The sequence below is a fragment of the Ascidiella aspersa genome, chromosome 6 (genome assembly GCF_963924565.1).
Source record: "Ascidiella aspersa chromosome 6, kaAscAspe10.2, whole genome shotgun sequence".
Classification (NCBI taxonomy): Eukaryota; Metazoa; Chordata; class Ascidiacea; order Phlebobranchia; family Ascidiidae; genus Ascidiella; species Ascidiella aspersa.
This window is the reverse complement of record NC_139452.1, coordinates 12,484,591-12,506,791: the sequence shown is the minus strand read 5'-3', so window position 1 is coordinate 12,506,791 and position 22,201 is coordinate 12,484,591. Positions and strand designations below refer to the sequence as shown.

The following is a 22,201-nucleotide window of genomic DNA, read 5'->3' as shown; positions in this document are numbered from 1 at the left end:
TGATGAATAATCTTTAGAAACACTTTTGGTGGGTACAATGTTTTTTAAACATTACGCAAAAACAAAACAAGGGAAAGTTTTGGGTAAATTATTTCTTTGTACTTGTGACATGCAATCGCATTTCGTACAGCTTTTTCGGATTTGGCTGTAATTAGACCTAGAGGTTTTCATATGCGCTTCATAACCATACATTTAGTGGATATTTGAGAAATGTTTAGTTTGATTAAAATAAAATCATATTAGTTTTGAACGGCTGTTAGAAGTATAAAAACTCACCAAATTAGTTTTTAAGAATAATGTGAGAAATTGTGTAAACAATAGCTTGTTAACATACTTTACAAACGGTAATGAAACAAACAAATGATATGCAAATTAAACATTAATATTGAAATAATTTAATTCTAACGTTCAATAAAGTTGATTTCATACTGTAGAACACCAGCCCAATACTATTGCAGGCATAATCCCCTGACTCTTTCGTATCATTGCATTTTTTCTGGATTTTGCCCATTCTTATTTTAATACATCGTTATTTATAAATTACGGTAGCAAACCAAAGAAGTAAAATATTAATTGTTGTTAGGTCAATACAGCCATAAGATTGAAGTAAAAGCAACATCAACGTCACATTTAGGAATAAGACCCAAATAGGACAGATAACAATAAGACCCAAATAGGACATATATTAGGTCTCATTGAGACGATTTAGATTCTATTCCCACGAGGGTATTATTGCGTATTTAGCTTTATTTTCTCGTTCACTTATCACTATGGTATTATAGATTTTTCTGCTGAGGATATTGTTGTTTCTTATTGTGCGTTCCCATATATTCTTAATACATACAAGGAAGCCAGTTCTAATACCGAGCACTACAGAACCTGTTCAAAAATCGTGATAAAAACGTTAAAACGAATATAAATTATTGACGGCCAACTGCAGAAGTGCCCGCACAATCCTTATAAAGAAAGCGAAAATGGAAGTATAAGACCCTTAAACACATAATCGCCAATTAAAAAGCCCAGCACACCTGGCCTAATATCAGAGGAAACCAATTATCGCGACGGCGCAATGTTTTCACAGCTTGATGCAGTATAGTATGATTGGTTTATTGGACAAATTAAACCACACTTGACACGCTTCAAGGTCGTTCAAGTTCGTTTTAAAGGCTGTTGTTTTATCAAGGTCGTGTTGGTTAACAGAGTATAAAAACAGAAATGTTGAAGTTTAACGCAGAACACTTAACGGTCTTGCTAAGTTGTATGAAGCTTTATTTGCGTGAAGTGCGAGGTAACGTCTACTGCAAAAATGAGGTTGTAAAGTATAATGAAGTTACAAAAATGGCGAGCAGATCTTCTGTTAAAACTTAAGGATCTACAAATACAAACTTATTCAAACAGGTCACGAACATATATCAATTAAACAGACAGAACAGAAAAGCAAATAACACACGAAATTTATTGTTTTTAAATGTTTTTAAAAGTGCTAAAAGTTGGCGAGTAAATTTTTGGAAATATTTTGCTCATGCGTTACTGGAAATAAGATGTTTAAACGTCAAACATTCAAAGATATAATTTTAGTAATATTAATTATGAAAATCATTCCTGTACAGAACTGCTGAGTAAAGAGAGACACAGCGAATCTCGACTAGTTTAAAAGAAAAAAATATTTTGACACAAAATGTCGGACGGCGGTTCCGGCAGTGAGCGGCGTCGTAAGGGGTCAAACCGGGCCAGTGCCAAAAAGCCCCCGTGGAATCCTTGGGAACAGAGGCTGGGCCATGAAGACAATCAGCCACAGAACGTGGCCCTTAAGAACTACAAGAAGTTCAAAACGGAGGACGACCCGGTCTATCACCACTACGAGACGCCCACGTGAATTCAATTATAGAGCATATTTTATAAATTGCAAATTCAACTGCGGTTAAACGGATAAACCATAAGGACTTGCTCACCTATGCTCTAATGCAGGGGTCGGCAACCTTTCGTACGCAGTGTGCCAGTTTATGAATAATGTCAAAATATTAACAACTCGCGTGCCAAACATTTTTCTGTTTGGTTTCGCACTGGCAATCAGGGCTGCGGAGTTGGTTAAAAACAACCCTAGTCTGACTCCGGCTAAATATCAGATTTCATCACGTCCCGAGTCCGACTCAACCTCTGTATTTCACCAACTTACGTAACTAAATTAACGTGGATATTCCGCAATCAACCTTAGGGTCATGGAAAATATGCTACGAGCATATGCTATTCCACCTTAACAATTTACAGTTTGCTGCCTTATCAGTTTCGAAATTTGGTACTGTGCATGCCGCACACGTCGGACTCGGGTAGTTTTACCTTGTCTTACTCGATTCCCGAGTCCGACTCAGCAGCCCTGCTGTGATCTGACATCTAATTTACGTATATTTTTTGAAATATACTTTGATGCTTTTAAGCCGATACCTAGAAGTGTTAACTATCAGTTTCGCTTTTTGTTGGTTTCTCAGTCGCACAAAAACACACGTGCTTACTTTTAATGTAGAACAGTGGTTCTCAACCTTTTTAGCTTACGGACCGGTAATATTTAAAAAAAAATTTTGTGGACCTTTAAAAATTAAAATCAACCCAAAATGTAATTATGACAAAATTATGCAACTTAAAAGCAAATAAAGAAAACTTCTATGTAATGAGAAATTTGCTGCTGTCTTTTTGATATCATACGTGTTATACGTGGTTCTATTGAAGTTTTTCCCGTACAACTGGTCTTAAAGTTTAGGATTTAAACGAGTTGTAGCCTACTTTTAAATAGTTGGGCCCAACACTTGCAGCATTGTGACGTAAGATGAAGTCCAAAGTAGACCGTTAACTTTATGTTACGTCATAATGCTGCAAATTACGGAACTGGCTAAGTTCTAAATTTGATGGACAAGCCGCCTTCAACATCTTGCTTTTTGCAATTGAAATATAAATTTGTAATATATTTGGCGGACCGGCAGGAAAGTTGACCCGGACCGGCGGTTGAGAACCACTGATGTAGAATGCCCTGCTTTAACGTAGCAAACGTTACGCCAAATTTTGGGCATTGTGACGTAATACGAACGGTTAGTGGTAAACAACAAGTACGCCCACAAAAAATAATATTAAATACAACACAGTTAAGACACTTATTTGTGACACGAACTGGCAATGAGTGCAACTATTTAGTTAGCGCTAGTGTTAGTAATGTAATAGTAATGTTAATGATGTGGTAGTGATGTGATGGTTGCACTTTCTTAAGGTGATATAACGTGCGCGTTAAATCAATTGGCGTGCGATGCAAATCATCTTGCGTGCCACAAGTGACACGCGTGCCAGGGGTTGCCGACCCCTGCTCTAATGTTAGCATTAGTCGTTTATCATCAGCAGGAGTTATTAGGACTTGACTTACTTTTATCCAGACTTACTTCTAAAGGAAGGTGACCTCAATGCCGCGGTTAACTATTATCATTTGATTAATTTTGTTTTTAACAAACCTTGGTCTGTAACTTTATATCGCATGGCACATATTTTAGCTCGCTTAGTTCATTTTATTGGGTGCGTTAAAGAGAAAGGAAAAATATAGGGTTTTTGAGCATTTATTTTGCTGTGTAAAAATTGTTTAAATTGGCGATAATGTTACCTTTGAGACAAACAATTGCAAAAAAAACTTGTTAAACAAGAATAAAACGAGCTATTACACAAATTGCTTTTTTAGCTAATTATGCGTTTAACAGTCCAGACCAGAACAACATAAAAGAGAGATTTCCTGTTTCGATACCTGACGTTCAACAGCTAGAAAAAAGTGACGTCACAAAACAGAGGGTCAACTTCTCTCCTTTGGGGGAGTCCCCGAACCCTGCTTCGGAACTCAAAGGGGATGGGGAAGACCTTGGAAAAGCGGCCCGTCTTAGAAAGAGCCAGTGGGACGAGTATCTAATTAACTCGGACTTGCAGACTTCGTTTCAGTCCGGAGTGTTCAAGGTTACCCTTCTTCAAGTAAGCTGTTAACATACCGCCTGTTACATTTTGTTTTATAATAAGGCATTTCAGTAGAATTCAAGATGCAACTAAATATATTTATACCTAACAAAAACTAACAAAGAATAATCGTATTATAATTACTTTTTTTGCAAATGTTTCTAAAAATTTAGGCTGACGGTTCTTAAAATCCTCTGTCGAGAATTTCCTGTACATGTTGCCTGTAAAATCGTTAATGCATTCCAGATGCTTAGACCAGCAACCCAATATCTTATTTGTGTAAGCGTTTTGCTCAAGTACACCTATTTAAGTACATAATAGTACAGGTTAATTTCATTCATCCCATAAACAAATTGGAAGCAACATTTTGTGGTCAAACGATGCTTTTTAAATAAGTTTGAATTTCTAATTACCAGGTGTAAAAGACAGATTTCCAGTTGAAAACTTTAAGTCAGCCTTGAATTTTCTCATACAAAGCCGACTTAATTGTTACAAACTTTATTTTTAAGTAAATTATACTTGTTGTGGAGGTCTCTGCTTATCATAACAACAGATATTTGTTGCCCTACCAGTACCCAGTAGCGATCTACTTTCGAAAGCTTCCCAGATGTTAGGAACCACTGCTTCAAACCTAAATTTATCTTTACACATTTGTTTTAAAAGGCAAGAAATTGAAAAGTATACCCCTTAAGTCAAACATTTACCCCTAATGTATTTTTCTTCACAGCTTGCGCGAGACGGGGAAGAGGTGACGCTCCGATCCATGATGGAAGCGGTTCCGGAGCAACAGCGGAAGAGGATCCTCAACACGTTCACGGACGAGGAGGGGATCACTGCTCTTCATCTTGCCGCAAGACACAACCACTACGAAACCTGCAAGCTTCTCATAAATTACGGATCAGGTGAGTGACCGGCGAAAAACATGTGACTTTCGGTATGAACCAGATTACAATTTGGAAGATTGTAATGTGCTGCAGAGCATTTCTATTGTCTAGGGACGCTTCTTACTATATCAACCCTTAAAGAACGCAGTCTCTTCCAGGTATATTTACAATCTAAGCACCTCCATACAGTCACCTTTACGAATCTTAATCTGGGAAAACTAACTAAAAGATAAAACTGAGACACTGTTGAATTAATTCACCAAAAATTTCCAACCAATTAAAAATTATCGTATGGGTACAATTTGCAATAAGATCTCCGCAAATCTTCGATTAGGACGAGAACTGTTGATACATTGCTCGAAATGGTTGATCGGCGTTTGGGTGATGCAAAGTCTGGCTAAAGAGGCATCGCAGTCAGTATGTCCTTTAAATTGTAATAAAAGTACTTTATCTGATAGGTGTTAACGCGAGGACCGTAAGTCGTTCCACTCCTCTCCACTATGCAGCGAGATACAGGCCGAGACGTCGAGCAAATGTTAAGAAAGAACTTGTAAAGGCAGTAGCAGCTTCACAAGACAAGGTGTGATATAAGAACACTGTATTACCAACTACTCGACTAAGCGTTTTATTGAAATAAATTTGTTTAAACACTCGATTAGGGTGTGATTGCGCTTCTGGCTTCGAACGGCGCTCACGTGAACCTACAGGACATCGAGGGCCAGACCCCGCTGCACTGCGCCAGTATCAAGGGGAACACCGACGCCGTAATTCAGCTCCTGAAATGCCGCGGCATCGCCATTGAGGTTTGTCGACATATATCACAAGGAAGTAAAGACGGCAGTCGTTTTTCCTGTTTTATTTTTAAAACATTTGTGTACAGATTTTTTGATTTTTTGATCTATGAATAGCTATTCAATTAATTTACGAAGTTGTTTTTCGAACATACAATGGTTTCCTATTTGAAAGATTTTTAGTGTTTTCAACCTTCCCAATACAAAACGCAACTATAATTTAAAGGATAGCAAAATGTTGTACAATACTTGCAATGTTGTTTGTCAGCAAGTCGCAAGCGCGTCTGTTTCTAACAGCAAGGAAAAATACTTTCCAACTGCCAGTGTTATAGTCATAACCATGGCTTCCTGATCATAAACACTGCGTTTGTCTTGAGCGTTGATGCCCTGACAAATCGTTGCGTTTCTCGCAATGTAACCCCAACATTCATGTCTCTTTTTCTTCCAGTGTATCGACCTGCAAGGAATGACGGCTCTTCACATGGCTGCCACCCACGGACACGAGAGCATCGTCGAGTGTTTGATCCGCGGGGGCTCGGATCTCCACAGCAGCGACAACGACCAGATGACGTCACTCCACTTCGCCTGCTCCGAGGGCAACATCGAGATCGTGCGCATGATTCTGCGCGAAGGGGTCAAGCAAGGATCACGGGAGAGGATCAGGTTGGTCTGAACCTGTTCTCGTTTTTACAGAAAACGCCAGTTTCTAAAGAAAATGCAAAGTCTGTCAATAATTGCTATAAAGCACCTCAGGAATTTTTTTTTCATTTTCTAACGCATCGTGGGCAGTTTGACATGATGACCGTAAAGGTACTTTCTCTGTCTTTGTTAAAAAATAAATTGAATCAATGTTGAATCTTAAAAGAACTGAAATATAAACTAAAAAAAACTATAATAGAAAACGAAACAAATGATGAAAGCCTTGTAATTACAAATTTCATATCTTTACGTAAGTTTTTGTGTATCTTTACGTGAGCTTTTTTAAGACTTTTTTAATCCTATCTAAAATGTATTTCTTTTAAAAGAAAAATTAGCTCGGTAATTACATTTACACATAAATAGCGATTTTGTGAAGGCAGAAGGTAGAAGCATTATTGGTCGCCGTGAAGTAAAGTGTGTTTTACAGAAAAATGCTTTTACGTGCCGACGCGGGGGGTAATACTTGCATGCACTTGAGCGTGAGCAAGGGTCACCGCTTGATGGTGCTAGAGCTGCTGGCCTGGTGTGGAGACACCCGCGAGGTGGCGCACTTTGTCAACGTGGCTCGCTCGCACAACGACACTCCACTCCACATCGCCGCTTCGCAAGGTAACGTGATAAAAGTACAATTCGGTAATAAAGTTGTTGGAGGTCTTTGGCGCTGGGTTGCCGGCGGTTTACTTTTAATCCATTTTTTTACAATGAGTCACTTGGCGCAACTTATAAACTCAATTTTGTTTACTTAATGACCTTTGATACACTTTTAAGGCCGGTGGCTGCCTATAGTGAATTGATCGAGCATGTTTTTTTAAACGTCTCAATCTATTCACGCACAGGAGTACAGGACCCAGCAATTTTCTAACCTACAGTTTGTCAAATTTTGTTGTTCGCTTATTAACAGCGTGAAATCCATTATAAGGTATTGTTGTGTCGTTACCCTGGGTAAAGTTTATGGATTTTAATTAAACCATTTAAAAAATTAAAAACCGTGTCAAGTAAGAAATAACAACATTATAATGACTGTAAACAAAACTGGCTAATTAAACTCAACAAAACGTTTTTTACTCTACTGTGGAGAGGGTAAAATGTGTTTAACTATTTGTCAAAGGTTACGTCGAAATCGCTAAGATCTTGATCGAGAAATCTGCAAACGTGAACCGTCGCAACGACAGTTTGCAGACTCCACTTCTTCTTGCTGCACAACACAACAACTTCATGATAGTGGAACTACTGCTGGAGAAGTAGATATTCTTTCACGTTTATTGGTCTTATATGAGTTATCAGATAGTCACTTTAGAGGGGCAATTCCCCTGCGTTGTAAGAAAATTACAACGTTTCTAATTATCTTTTAGATTTTCCAAATCATATGATTTTTAGCTAAAACATATTGCTATACTAAGGGTATGTAAGTTAGGCACCTGTACAGAATATAACCCACAGATTTGGCAAGCCCTGGACGTTTTACACAATGTCTTTCAAGCACAGCCGAGCTCGAGATTAGAGACAAGGACAACCTGACTCCACTTCTGGTGGTGACAAAGTACGGACACCTGGAGACCATCTCGTGGCTGATTGAAAACGGAGCCGATGTCTCGGCAACCGACAAGAACGACAAAAGCTGTTTACTGCTTGCCGTGGAAGAGAAACGCACTTATGTGGTCACGGTATGTTTGACCATTAGAAGGTGAAACTTGCAATCATTTCAGGGAGTTATGTTGGACTTTTGTTGCTCTGAAAATAAAAATAACTGTATAAAAACTAAAAAAACAGAAGAATTTAACAGGTCAACCAGTTAATTAGCAGGAACAAAAACGTCCAAATGTAGCCTATGGGATATTTTGTTACACTCTGTCAATTTCGCTTTGTAATTTTTTCATTGGAGCTTTCTCCATTCGGTGCACTCACTTAAAACCTAATTTTAGGAATTGCTGAAGCACGAAGCTGTGCGAAAACTGCTGCATGAAACTGACAGAAACGCCAACAGTGTGTTGCACGTTGCGGCGAAGAAAGGCCATATTCCCATTATCAGGGTAAGGCTTCGTTTAAAAGAGGTAATGAATTTAGCGGCCATTTTTGCTTCTGTTTGGCCTATACAGAATGCCTATTGGTCGATCCGCTTTATTTACACATTTTTGTTTCCACATATTTAATCGCAAGATATTACTGGAAAATGGCGCGAGGATCGATCCTAAGAACGAAGACGAAGCGACCCCGGTCCACATCGCGGCAGAGCATGGACAGCACGTGACCTTGAAGGAGCTGCTCGACCACGACAAGACAATGCTGAACAGCGTGGACGAAAACGCCAACACAGCGCTGCATCTGGCCGCCACTCAAGGTATAAAGTAACTATAGTGATTGCAAGGGAGTATGTTGCTTGCGCAGAGTGTATGTTATTCCTGATGTCGCGCCGAGAATTCATTGGGTATTGATTTTACTGATGTGAAGCATGCAAGATGCTGAATATTGGATAGGAGCTAAATATATTACAACATATATCACAATCAGTTGTAAGCTGGCATTGTGACCTGTACAAATGCCGTCGATTGATGCTTACAGACAGAACTATAGTTCAATATGTCTTTTTGTTTGAAGGTAGCCTATAATTCGTAATATTGCATGCAAACGAACGCAACAGCGGTGTTCTTGCTTCAAGTATTGCGATTTTTTCTTTTTTCTACTTCATTTACTACAGTATGTTTTTTTTTTTTTTTTTTTTCTTGGTTTTGTACAGTATAGTAATTCTGGTTTTGGCATTTTATGCTAGCGAATAATTTTTATAATATATATTTATTTTATTTCTTTTTTTTTTCCTTATCTTTATTGTGTTTCAGGTTTACGCACAACTGATGATGCATTGTGCGTAACTATAGTAATCTACTCTTTTTGAATATATTTGGTTTAGAACTTTTTCATACCCTTTGTGGTTCTGTTAGGATTGTAAATGACAAAACGATTGCATTTCGCAGGCCACACAAAATGCGTCCAAGTGCTCTTAGAACACGGTTGTTTCGTCGGTCTTCGGAACACCAAACAGTGGACGGCGCTTGATTGTGCGTCTTCTAAAGGTTGGGAGACAACTGTGCTGGAACTCATTCACGCCCGTTCGCCCATCAACCCACCGCGTGGCTCCAGGGTAGGATTTAGTAGTAATTTGCCTTAATCCCATTGCAGATCATTGTTGGAAGAAAAATTCAAATACAATTAAAAGCAATTGTCAGTCATACAATAACCATAAGACAAAATACGATGTTTTTAATGCGAAATAGGTCTAGCCCGTTTACGATAACGTTAATGCCCAAATTAAGTAAAAATTAGTTACAAAATTTAAGTTATATGAACTACTTTACTTAGGTTAGTCATTCAAATCGGGAATTTAAATTATTTAGTTGCCAGCCAAAATGTTTATTTCCAACAAATATTATAACTGCTACGTGAGTTTTATTGAGTTTAGGTACAATTTACGATTTTTTTAATTTGGAAGATGAAATCTATATAAAGTATAAACACTCACTGAATGACGACCAAATTGTGCTCGGTAAAATGTGTTTGCATAAAGTAAAGCATACACTTTTTAACATGTTAGACAACGCCTCTCCATCAGGCCTGCCTGAACGGACATGCCCAGGTTGTCAAGCTGCTGCTGGATTGGAAGGCGGACGTGGGAGCGAAAATAGCCGACGGTCGGAACCCGCTTGACTGCGCCATTGACAGGGACAATCGCGAATGTGTCCAGACCATCCTCGGCCACAACACTTGGAACATAGCGCTAAGAAACGCCTACGTTGACCCGTTTATTGGTATGTTGGATTTTGAGAATCCGGCCCACTAAACTGCACTAAAGAGGAGCTCTTGCCTAAATATATTTCGTGGAAATAAGAAATTTAGTAAAAACTTTCTAAACGGCGACCCCACTCAAAGTGGTGTGCCGGTCGATTTATTTGATCGGTATCGCGAAGTAATTCAGCGGGGAATGATACCGAGAACTATACGAATTATTTTATTCGAGAAAAGATTTGTCAACATAAAACAACGAATTCGAATTAAAAAACAGAACGTACCGGTAAACATAATTTTTTTTACTAAATTACATTATTGAATGACAAATAAAATAAAAAAGAGAACAAAACCGCCATAGTCGTGTCCAGCATAACTGAAAAGAGACAGATCCAAATACATTCTTGCTAAAAATGTACTTTATTTGCAGATCATGTGACCACGCCGACTAGAAAACTGATCACAAAGATGCCAGACATGGCGGAAATGGCCTTCAGCAGATGTATAACCAACAATTTAAAAACTCCTGATCATCCAGAACTCGAGGTATACATTTATATACATATATATTTTATCACCAGCGCATTACTTTGTTTGGTGTCAACTGTCAACATACCCGTGAAAGGAAACAAGAGCATTCTGGTCTTATTTTGAAAATGTTACAGTTTTGTGACGTGTTTTTTGAAAGCGCTTCTGTTTCAAAGTGTTTTTTTTAAATGCTACTGTTTCAAATGTTTTTTTAATCATTAAGGCATCTAAAAAGAAAAGCAAATCATCACTTTTTTAAAGGTAATTGGTATGTTTTAAAGGGGTTTAAATTACCGTTTGCTGGAAAAAGTCCAAGCAAAAAAACACATTCATACCAACTTTAGCACACCAATATGAATAAAAAAAATCGAAAAAATTAGTATTTTATTTGTACTCTAATTCGATGTTGCTGTATGGGCTGTGAATGAAGCTTGCAGATGCTCGTGAGAAAAAAGTACTCAATCACAACATTGGAATATATTACTTCATGAAGAAGTCTGGCTTTTGTTATTTTCACTTAAACTTGTACGATCCTCTTTGAATCGAAAGGTCATTCATTTTCTGATGAAGTTTTGATGACCTAATGTGGTGTCACGCAGGTGAGCCTCGACTATGAGTTTTTGGACGACATGTACACGATCCAAGAGTGGAGCCACCAGTACCAAAGTGGCGCGGTGGACCTCGGCAAGGAGGAGCTGATCTCCTCTTCCTCTTTCTCCTCTCAGGAAGCTGTGATCACAACGAAGAAGTCGGTGGGGATCCTTCGGAGCTTAGACCCTTCGTACGAGGCATTTGACGACCAGGGACGACTGACCAAGGCCGCGGCCACATACGTAGAAGACTCGAGCCTGCTGCGCCATAACCACCCGCTCATGATAATGGTAAGGAAAATACTGTTTGTTGGCTCACTCACTCACTCACTCACTCACTCACTCACTCACTCACTCACTCACTCACTCACTCACTCACTCACTCACTCACTCACTCACTCACTCACTCACTCACTCACTCACTCACTCACTCACTCACTCACTCACTCACTCACTCACTCACTCACTCACTCACTCACTCACTCACTCACTCACTCACTCACTCACTCACTCACTCACTCACTCACTCACTCACTCACTCACTCACTCACTCACTCACTCACTCACTCACTCACTCACTCACTCACTCACTCACTCACTCACTCACTCACTCACTCACTCACTCACTCACTCAAAACGGAAAGAGCGTGTCATTGTGAATTGCACGAACCTTTACAGCTGACGCATTTCCCTACATAACCCATCGACTAATCCTCTTCGATTTCAAAACATAGGTAAACCGTAAACGCGAGGGTCTGCTGCAGCACCCGGTCGTTACAGCCCTACTGCAGTACAAGTGGAACAAGTACGGTGGTCTGGTCTACTACAGTCGCCTGATCTTTCTGCTCGCTTTCGTCGCCATGCTCAACTGCTACTTGCTCTTCGTGCCGCCGCCCTACGCAGTCGACTTCCTCAAGTCGCTGGGCAACCGCCGCTTCTACACCGAGTTTCACTCGCAGCACATCATCAACTACACCGGTATACAGCAGAAGTCATTCAGCGTTTCAAATAGGTTACCTTAAAAATATATTTTAGCCCCGTCAAGATATCTGGCAAAAGTTAGTAAGAAAGTCCAAAGACAATAAACCGCATGTTAGGAACCGGCTAAGCCATTAGGTTTTTCTTAACTAAATTAAAATTTGTGTAATTTAATATCAATATCACAAATTAAAAATTGTTTTCGTTAGTCTTCGTAAGTCTGTTTTCGCAGATCTCGACCACAGCGCATCGTTGAAAACTTGCTTGTTTGTATCGCAGCCCCGAAGACCTGCTACAGCGTAATCCAGTCTGGCGCCGAGTACCGCGGGTATCACAGCCACACAGAGTCAAATAAGACCTGCCTCAATTGGGAGTCGACGAGTACAAACTCGCAATTCTTTCCGGATGCCGGACTCGAAAAGAACTACTGCCGCAACCCGGGTTCACAAAAGGATAAACCGTGGTGTTACATCAGCTATAGGTTTGCAAAACTTGTCTGTATATGATGCGGTAATCCGTACTTAGAAAACGATAAGGCCGTAGTTTGCTTTGAAACTAATAACTAACATACGTTTCCCTGCCTTTTGGGGTATGTGTGCTACTTCACCACCGATGTGACTGGTTTGTAACAATATTTTTTTGTTAGGATATAAGCTTTGCAACACTTATTGGGCTTAAACCTCTTTTATTTCAGAAATGGAAGCAGTGCTATCTGCATTTACGGCAAAAGTTTGGATTTATGTTTTTTCTCATTTTAATATAAACTTGGTATAAAACCTTGCTTCATTTTGATGCTTTTAAAATGAATTTTAATTAGTGTAATCTGTAATTCAATGTTACGAATATACTAACTTAGCAAACTTTCGTTTTTATTTGCAGCGAGGCGAACACGTCCGCAAGGGTGAGAGAAACATGCGACATTCTCCCTTGCAAAAGTTTGTATATTTATGTAATACATTAGGGCTACTATTTTAAATCGGCGCATTCCGCAGGGAATGAAGATTTGTTTTTTGTATTAAATCATATATAAGGATTTCCAAACGTTCGAATCAGGACTAAATTTGCGAAAACTATCAGTCCGTCACATAAACTGTAATCGACGGTCAATGAAATAGCTTGTTTTTCACTGTCAACGTGCAGATAGGCCTACAGATTGGCGACCTTTATGTAAACCATAGTTGGATCAATTACATCAATTCAGTTCAATTACAATTACAATTACTCCCTTTATTGTTTCAATTACATATACAATTACAAATGCATTAAAGACTGTAAATAATTACATCCATTACAATTTTCAGCATTGAAACTTCAATTTCCCCAATGTATTGAGCCAAAATTTTAGCAAATTACAATTACAAATAGAATTATACAGAAAGAAAATGCCAATTACAACTACAAATAATAATGGATCCAACTCTGATGTAAACTGCCGGAATAGTCAGCACAACCCACGAACCCTCTTTCTTCTGCCGATTCTGAACCGGCGGAATTCCAACAAAAAGCTGTTTGTTGTCGCGCAGTTTTTGTCCAGCGCCCAAACGTTCCCCTGGGCACGACTTGCCACTTTCCGTTCAAGTATCTTGGCGCCAATTTTAGCAAGTGCGTCGAGGATAGCCAGGGAAACTGGTGCGCTTATGTTTACGATATTGACGGAGAAGACGACGAAGACAAGTGGGGCTACTGCTCAGAGGGTAAGCTGCTCTGGTTGCTGCATAGGTTTTCATTTTGTAGTGTGCGTTATGCAGATTATAAAAATAGTTCCACATGTGTTTAGGAAAGATTTTAGGACTAAGCTACGTGAAGCCAAAAGCGAGATAATAAATGTCTTCTAAACATGGCTGCTATGGAGTTTGTGAAGAAACTACGCACACACATCCTTCACAAAATTCTCATTATTTACAAATTTATATTAGCAAATCTTGATTCCTTCGTATAGCTTTCGTTTAATCATATAATTGAATGATTTCTAATTGTCTCTCGCGAAGCCCATTTATAAAATGCTCATGTAATTAGGTCTAAATTTTGTAACGCCATAGCCTAATTGGGGTTTGTCCATTTCACATTTTTCGATCCTTTTAATTTGAAGTTTCCAAGATAATATTATTTTTATGTATGTTACCTGCTTTTGTTCCAATTCGAATCCGTATTTCTGGACCGGCGCTAAGCAAATACCCAACTCACATAATAACCGTTATTAATCGGCGCGTTACAATCGCAGAGGATACGATGTGCAACGTCGAAGAGGAGTTAAAAAAGCCATGCGGCTCTCCAAGCATCGATCGACTAAACTGTGAGGCCAGAGACTGCTGCTTCTTGACGCACGACGCCGGAAGACCAACGGAGTGGAGCGAATGCTATCAGAAGCTGGAGGCCTGCACAGACCGCGACAGTTACTGTCCGGTGTACAAGGAGGACGGCTACTGCGAAATATACCCTTCGATGACCACGCTGTGTGCAAGGACGTGCAATTTTTGCAACGGTAAGTTGTACGCTGCTGATGGGTCTGGATGCGTTTATCGCTAAACACATTTATAAGCCATTGATGTTGATCAGTTTATGAAACAATACAATCGAACGTCTCGTTAAAAGGCAATTTATTTAGTTTAGAATTTGCCAAAGATTTAAAAGCCTAAGATAATTACTACTTTTGGGGTACTTGCACACTGCAATCTTGGTGTCATTTAATTAAGTCTAATTAAACATCCCCAGGATGAAAGTTTGTAATTGTATTTTTCTAGTTAAAAGCAAACGTGTCATTTGACAAGTCATATAAAACTAACAATCCTTGTAGTGGACATTAGACACATACTGGCTTTGTTTTAAAGTAACTGATCAAAATGAGAGCGAAGGAGAGTACAGGGATTTCCTCTATTTAATGTCGATCTACCCGCGCCACACTTTCGACCCCCGCTGGAAGCCGGGGTGCTATTACGTCAGAAAGGGGGCCGCCAAGAAGTGGGGCGACCAGTGCAAGTTCAAGGAAGAATGGCAGAACCCGCTGCAAGTTTGTCTGCTCGCGTTGTGTGCCTTCAACATCTTGTTGCTGGTAAGTGTATTTATTGTAAGGCTAACGATCAACTATACAGAAATTGTGTGTACGTTGTTTGTCTCCTGATAAATGGTATATTGCCAATTGTTCTTCGTGTGAAATGAATCAAGGATTATCTTTACTATATCTAGTAATCAGCTTTACTAGCTTTGGCATGGCAGCCTCTATATTGTTATCACACACTTTGTAGTCTCAAGTTAATTTTTTGTTTCAAAATTGAAATAAACGTTACTTTTAATGTCATATTTTTCAACCACTAAGTTAGTTGCATGTTTAATAAAGTTAGTTACATGTTTAATAAACATAAAAGGTGTAAAAAGTGGCAGCAATTTGCAGAATGGTTATTTTACCTACCGCTGCCTTTTGCAAAAAATAACAGACAAACTGTATTCGCAGATAATAAATAAAGGGTTGTAACAATTTGCAGCAACATTAAACGTTTTAGTTTTACCCTTTCAGGCATTCCAGCTCTGGAACTATCAGTTAGAGGTGCTGGGGCCAGTTTTCGTCATCGAGATTATTCTCTTTATACTTGGTCTCCTTCTGGTCATCGACTTTAAGGAGTTCGATCTCACCTATACATCCGAGATGGAAATCGAAAGGGACCTTTATGTGCCTCTCGTAGAACAATTTCAAGTTGATACTGGACTTCGTCAGGTATTAAGTAAATATATCGAAAAAGGCAGAAAGGCTTATAAAATCAAGTAATTCTTGGATAATATAACAAATATGTCAATTTGTTGCGTTTTTTAAAACGAAAACAGGAATATTATATACGATTTAATTTCTTTTCCGTTTTCCTAGGCTGAAAATTAACATAAAACTTTGCTCTTAGTCGACAAACTACTTCCAAACTTGTAGAGGCCAAACTACTCCTAGAAGATAAGATTATAGATGCTCTTTAAACATACTGTGACCTATTTTACATAAATGTAAACTAAATAACTGATTATAATCATAACTAAAACCATATAGTGCGTATTATATATTCAATTTTGTTTTTGTCGCGAATTTTTTCCCTTATCACTTCTTGTTTATATTTTATATTAAACAATAAATTGTTTGCACATACATTCTGATCAGAGGACCCAGCAGATATACCTGAAAAGCCCAAATAAAAATACCTTAAGATTGAAAACTCACACCGTGGGCGCTAGATATGTAGAGCACCTGTTTGACCTATCACAAGTATCCCTGTTTGACCTTTATTTTTAAAAAGAAGCAGGTTTGTGAACTTCTAAATTGCTCCATTGGACAATTTCGCTATTGGGCTACGGATGTTTAGGCTTAATGAATGCCAAAAATATACTGAATTAGTCGCTTAGATTTAACACTAACAGATCATAGTCCTTTTGCAGAACTGGCAGTGGCAGTGCGGTGTGATGGCCCTCTTTCTCTCTTGGATGAACCTGCTCCTTTACATCCGGAAGATACCTTACCTTGGCATCTACGTTGTGATGTTCAATGACGTGTTTAAGACCTTCGTCAAGTTCTCGCTCGTATTTCTACTCTTCATATTCTCGTTTGCCTTCACCTTCCACAGTTTGCTCGAGAATCAGGTAACGTGTATCCACGATTTTGTTTAGGAAAAGCATGCATAATTTCAGGAACGACTTCACAAAGTTACTTTTAAATGTGAAGTCATAAACAAGTAAGCTTAATAACACCATGCAGTTCGTTGATTGGGTTAAAAGTTTTATATAGGTTTAATAAGTGTTACTTTCAATACAAAAGCTAATTTACAAAGATGTTATCGATTTGCGAAAGCGACAAAACGTTTTTATATCGTAGAAGTTGCCAAAACTTAAGTTTGCGAGGGTAAAGGAGACTCACGACGCCTTTAGGTTCAAATAAATATTTGTTAAATGGGAAGTGTAACCACAATTTCTATACGAAAAACATTTTTACTTAAAATTGGCAAAACATACGGTTTTTGGCGGGGCATGGGGACGTACCTCCCTCCTAGATCTGTTCCTGGCATGAACCATTGGCTGCTGTCTATATAGCGGTGGCTATTTTTTATCACATAATTAATAATGTAATGCAATGACAGTATAGACTTTCTTGTCTCAGTCAAAATCAGTCGCTATAGGTTCTAGTTTATAAAATTTTATAAACTAGAACCTATAGTGACTGATTTTGACTGAGACAAGAAAGTCTATACTGTTTTGCTACCATTCGAAGTCATTGTCGTCACTAACGTGCATTAGGGCGAGGAGATATCTTCTTTTTCAAATATTCGGTTTGCATTGTAATGCAATGATTGTCTTCTTTGTGCTTGCTTATATCCTGCAAAACAAAACAAAAACAGAATTGTCTTGTCTCCTTTTTTATTACTACTCTTTAAACTTTTGTCTTAACAAAAAATACACTCAGTGGGCTGGCAATCAAGATTGCCCTATAAGTGCATCATTGAACTGTCCGAAAAACTGGTGCTTCTAAGGCAAACGGTGAATTAAATAAAAATGGTCAATAAAATATGGTGTGAAAAGATTTGAGGTGTTGGAGCTTAGGGTATTAAAAGTTAAAAATGTCTATAGGTCTAGGCCAGGAGTCGAAAATCTATGGATTGCAAGCCATATGATGGCTCTTTTCGTGACGCCATATCGACCTCTGGTCTAGGCCATAGCTTTTTTATTGAACGCTTAAAACGACATAGGCTAAAATTACTCGTCATGCACAAATCCTCAGAATTAACGATCAAATCTGTGGTGCGGTAAATACGTCGGCCAAATTATTCCTGTTTGGCCGCGGTGAAAATCGCTTATTACGAAGATTCAAGTATATTGAAGTCTTCCTTTTTCCAATCCATGGACAAACTCGTTTTCTTTTATGTGACAACAGTCCCAGTTTGAGCAGCCATTCAGCTCCATTCTAAAGACCACAGTGATGATGGTGGGAGAAATTGATTTTGGTGGCATATTTTTTCATAACGTCGCGAAGTACTCCAATGAGGTTACGTACGAGATCGTGACCTATTTCATCTTTAGCGCCTTCATCATAATTATGATGATCATCATTATGAATCTGCTGGTGAGCGCTACTTGTAAAACTCCCAAGAAGCTTGTATAAAGCGTTGAAATAGTGAAATCCTTGATTAAAACCTTTAAATATTCAAAATCTTGAATAGTGATGTTAAATTTGTGCAAAATCGACTTACAAAACTAAGAGGTAAAACTAGAAAAAGTAGCATATGGACAGGTGACCTAATTATACTCATTTTTGCTTAGTGGATCAATCCACCCAGCACCCAATAGGCACTGACTAGAGTGACTAGACTATATAATTAACAGTTCGGGACAACGTTAGAGTGTGCTTACAGGCTTTCACAAATTTAATCCCTTTTAGCTAATTTCGCATGCTTTAAAAATGAGGCAGTGGGTGTAGAGTATATATTCCAACCATACATTCACATAAACAGGTGGGTCTGGCCGTAGGTGACATTATCGAGGTGAAAGAACACGCCACACTCGAGAGACTGAAGATGCAAGTGGAACTAGCACTGGAGGTGGAGTTCAGGTAAAACGTGGTGATAATTTGTAACAAACAAGTCCAGCAGCCATTAACGTATTTAGGTCAATTCGGACGACGTAACGTTATTTATCTTTAATCTAATGACTAAGCAAAAACACAATCTTAATTGTTTCTCTGTAGTTAAGTTATTTGATTGCGCAGCGTACCGGATTTTCTGCGAAAACGTTTTGTCCGCAAGAAGCAAGTGATTCGCCCGAACAAATATCGAAAGAGCAACTTCCTCATGCGGGCGCTTTTCCAGAACACGGATCTCTCGTCCAAGAATATCGTAAACGCAATGAACCCAGACAAGGTATAAACCTTAAGCTGTAGTGGCCTTGACTGTTCTTTTTCGTTACTTATGTGTCAAACTATTCTCCACAATTTTCGACAATATGTTAGTTAATTAATTGCGTAAACTAGGGATGTGCAATATTTTATATACCGACGGGAAAGACATTTTCAGGCAGAGTAGGGTTGTGTCAAACAGGGCTGCGGAGTCGGAGTCGGACTCGGGACTTGGGACTCGAGGAGTGGGTTTGTTTTTGCTGAAGCCGGGCTCGGGACTCGAGTAAGACCAATTGAAAAAACTACCCGAGTACCGAGTCCGTTATGCGCATGCGCAGTACCGAATTTTAAAACTGATATGGCCGCCAAATAGAAATTGAAAAGGTAGAATATTATATGGCGGAATATTTTCCAATCATGTATTGTGAGTGAATGAATTATACGACACCCCTATAAGTGGATTGCTGAATATCCACGTTATTTTAGTTACGTAAATTGGTGAAATACAGGCTGTAGAGTCCGGGTCGGACTAGGGACGGACAAAATTGCCTATTTGACCGGAGTCGGACTCGGGAGTTGGACTCGGGTTATTTTTAACCGACTCCGCGGCCCTGGTGTCAAACGCATTGCTCGTCGACCAGATTCGCTATATATTTCAAGGAAAACAGCTATCTTAAGTCAGTTCTCCCTGGTGTTTTTTAGTCAGTTTTCTTAGCGAGATGAATAAATCAACCTTTATACTTTGGCACAAATGCTCGCCCACTTGTACCTCAAATAAATGCCAATTTTACAGCCACGGGAGTTACGAGGCAATATACTGAAAAAAAACGACAGAATACTGTATCAAACAGAAATAGTGTTTTTGTTCCCGCTGGATTAGCAAATAAAAAGCTTTGTAACCAAGTGTGCGATTAACACGATTTAACACGTTTTACTCAAATGTCCACAAAGTTCTAGTCAGAGTATTTGTTTTGCGTTACTAAAACTAAAAGCGGCTACAGGCCACATATTTTCGTTCCGCAGGACGCATTTTGCCTTCAGGGGCCGCGGTTTACACACACTTTTGGTTATTTTATGTAGCGACTGTTGCATAATTTGCATGGTAAAGTAACAATAAAACAATGTGCTACGGCTAGGCAGTTGGACAAAAAATTCTAGAGTAGGCTACCAATGATTGGAATATTATGTTTTTCGCCAAGAAGAAAATAAAAGAATCGATCCCCAAAAGATCTATTTTTCTACCAAAACCGATTTATTTCGCAGTCGGAAACAGAGGAAATCCGCCAGAACATCTCGAGCCTTAATCAGGTCCTCCGTAACGTGATAGGCGAGATGCGAGAGATGAAGGTTGCCGTGGAAACCATAGCGTCCACCAGCGCGGAGCGACTCAACGGAGATCCGATTGCGATCATAAAAAGGCGTGTCTTGTTGGTTTTAGAGTTGTAAGCCAACGCTAGTAAACAGTATTAGTATTTTTTACAATAAGTTGGTATTTGTGATGAACCCTGTAAATCATAATTACGTAGGCTATTAGGCTAACGATTCGCTTCTGTGTAATATTAGTTAAAATAACTAAAATAAATGCCTTTTTTAGCTGTTTGCAATACCATTTAATAAAATTGTTCATGACGAACAGCAAGGCATCTTACGTTTCATGTTTTATGACGTCACGCTATGACGACGTTGAAAAAGAGCTTGTTTTGTCGCAACAAGTTTGAAAAAAAGGACGCAAAAAGACAACACATGGTTAAATTATTTTCACTAAAAGACAATTTAGCAAAGAGCAAGCCGCTTGCAAGAACTCTTGTCAATTTTTCTTTGTAATAAAGAGATGTAAAAGTGCTCGTTAAAACAAGATTTTAGGGAGAAATTTCGTTTTAAATAGCAGTCAAGGATCCAAAAGCTTGAGAACGACAGACTAGGCCTATACGTCAACGTCAGTCTGTGTATTGTACCCTATTGAGCAGTGCAGGGATGGCAAACAAATGCAGCAAATAACATTGACCCTTTACTTACAGAGGCTCGAAAAGGTACTCCAGAAAAGCATTGGTAAAAAAGGATTCGGACGAGATGCCCTTCAAAAACCGCTTATTTAAAGACCGCTGGAATGCGTCTGCTCTTTCGGAAACCACGGTCCCTTTGCAAGGCGCCGAAGACCACCGGCCTTACGAACTTTCCGACATCCCATTATGAGAAAATACGTGACAGGCGCTAAAGTAGCTCGACCTAAATTCCCGGACTCTTTATTAGTGAACTTTGTGTACCGTACTTAACGGTCACGAGCAATAGACTTCAGAGAAACGTGCTTATGTAGTACTCCACGCGGTAATTTAGCTTAAAAATTTTTCACACACAAAGTATGACAATCACAGTTAAAACTGGAGTATTTAGGCTGTACTGTAAATTACTAACATGTTGTTTCGGATATTGTTGTAGGCCTATAGGTTTCCTACAGCAGTAGTCAGCCAATTCTTTTTGGCGCGACCCAAAATTAGGCCTACCTGTTCTAAATTTTGCAACCCAAATAGGCTACTTCGCGAATATTTTTAATTGAATAGTTTTTTATACAACTGTGTGCTTGTCGCAATTTTGTAACAACCATTAAAATAAGTAGGTTACAAAAACAGAAGTTTTCTTAACAGCTTCAACTCTACTGGCAAAAAATATAAAAATGACAAGTGCCAATGGATGTAGATCTAAATTATTGTTTGTAAAAAATTGGGGATCTTCAAAGTTTTTTTTATCGTATCTATGCACGCGACTTTTATCCACAATCGGAGCCTCACGGATCAAACTGGGAAATATTAACAAGCATCGACGTCTCCTGTGAAGAAATCTTGTTTAGTAGAAAAACAGCAGAAACGACGCGGGAACATGATGAACACTAACGTGGGGAACAGATTGCGGCAGGAACAATTACAGCGTAGAAAACAGCAAGGAATTGCAGATTGAAATGTGGCCACGACCAACTTTTGTCGTGGCTCGGCATATTTGTAAGACCTGTGTAAAAAAAGAAAAAAATGCGAAAGTTGTATTTCTTACATACAAAACAAATAATTGTTTCCAAATTATTCAGCACGGAGTTGAATTGTTTTCGGAATCACTAACATCGGGCCCCAAAGAAGT

At 38.9% G+C, this 22,201-nt stretch overlaps 1 protein-coding gene across 1 annotated transcript; it reads left to right on the top strand.

Moving 5' to 3' along the window:
* The first annotated feature begins 1,678 nt into the window (after positions 1–1,678).
* LOC146139914 (uncharacterized) lies at positions 1,679–21,268 on the top strand. Its single transcript, XM_083392557.1, has 28 exons — positions 1,679–1,872; positions 3,678–3,993; positions 4,703–4,877; positions 5,318–5,439; positions 5,519–5,662; positions 6,099–6,313; positions 6,777–6,958; positions 7,458–7,590; positions 7,830–8,013; positions 8,272–8,379; positions 8,507–8,687; positions 9,319–9,485; positions 9,936–10,149; positions 10,557–10,672; positions 11,254–11,535; positions 11,979–12,222; positions 12,502–12,703; positions 13,102–13,157; positions 13,746–13,916; positions 14,444–14,704; positions 15,051–15,271; positions 15,734–15,931; positions 16,633–16,833; positions 18,119–18,307; positions 18,696–18,793; positions 18,950–19,100; positions 20,339–20,517; positions 21,094–21,268. Exons 1-28 carry the CDS (start codon positions 1,679–1,681, stop codon positions 21,266–21,268), a joined length of 5,079 nt encoding a protein of 1,692 aa, XP_083248683.1.
* The last annotated feature ends 933 nt before the right edge of the window (positions 21,269–22,201 follow it).

Excerpts from the sequence above, each read along its gene's own strand:
- LOC146139914 (XM_083392557.1), top strand. The coding sequence starts at position 1,679 with ATGTCGGACGGCGGTTCCGGCAGTGAGCGGCGTCGTAAGGGGTCAAAC. Across the intron at positions 6,314-6,776 it reads GGATCACGGGAGAGGATCAG|AAAAATGCTTTTACGTGCCG; the intron begins GTTGGTCTGAAC and ends TGTGTTTTACAG. Across the intron at positions 18,794-18,949 it reads GCACTGGAGGTGGAGTTCAG|CGTACCGGATTTTCTGCGAA; the intron begins GTAAAACGTGGT and ends TTGATTGCGCAG.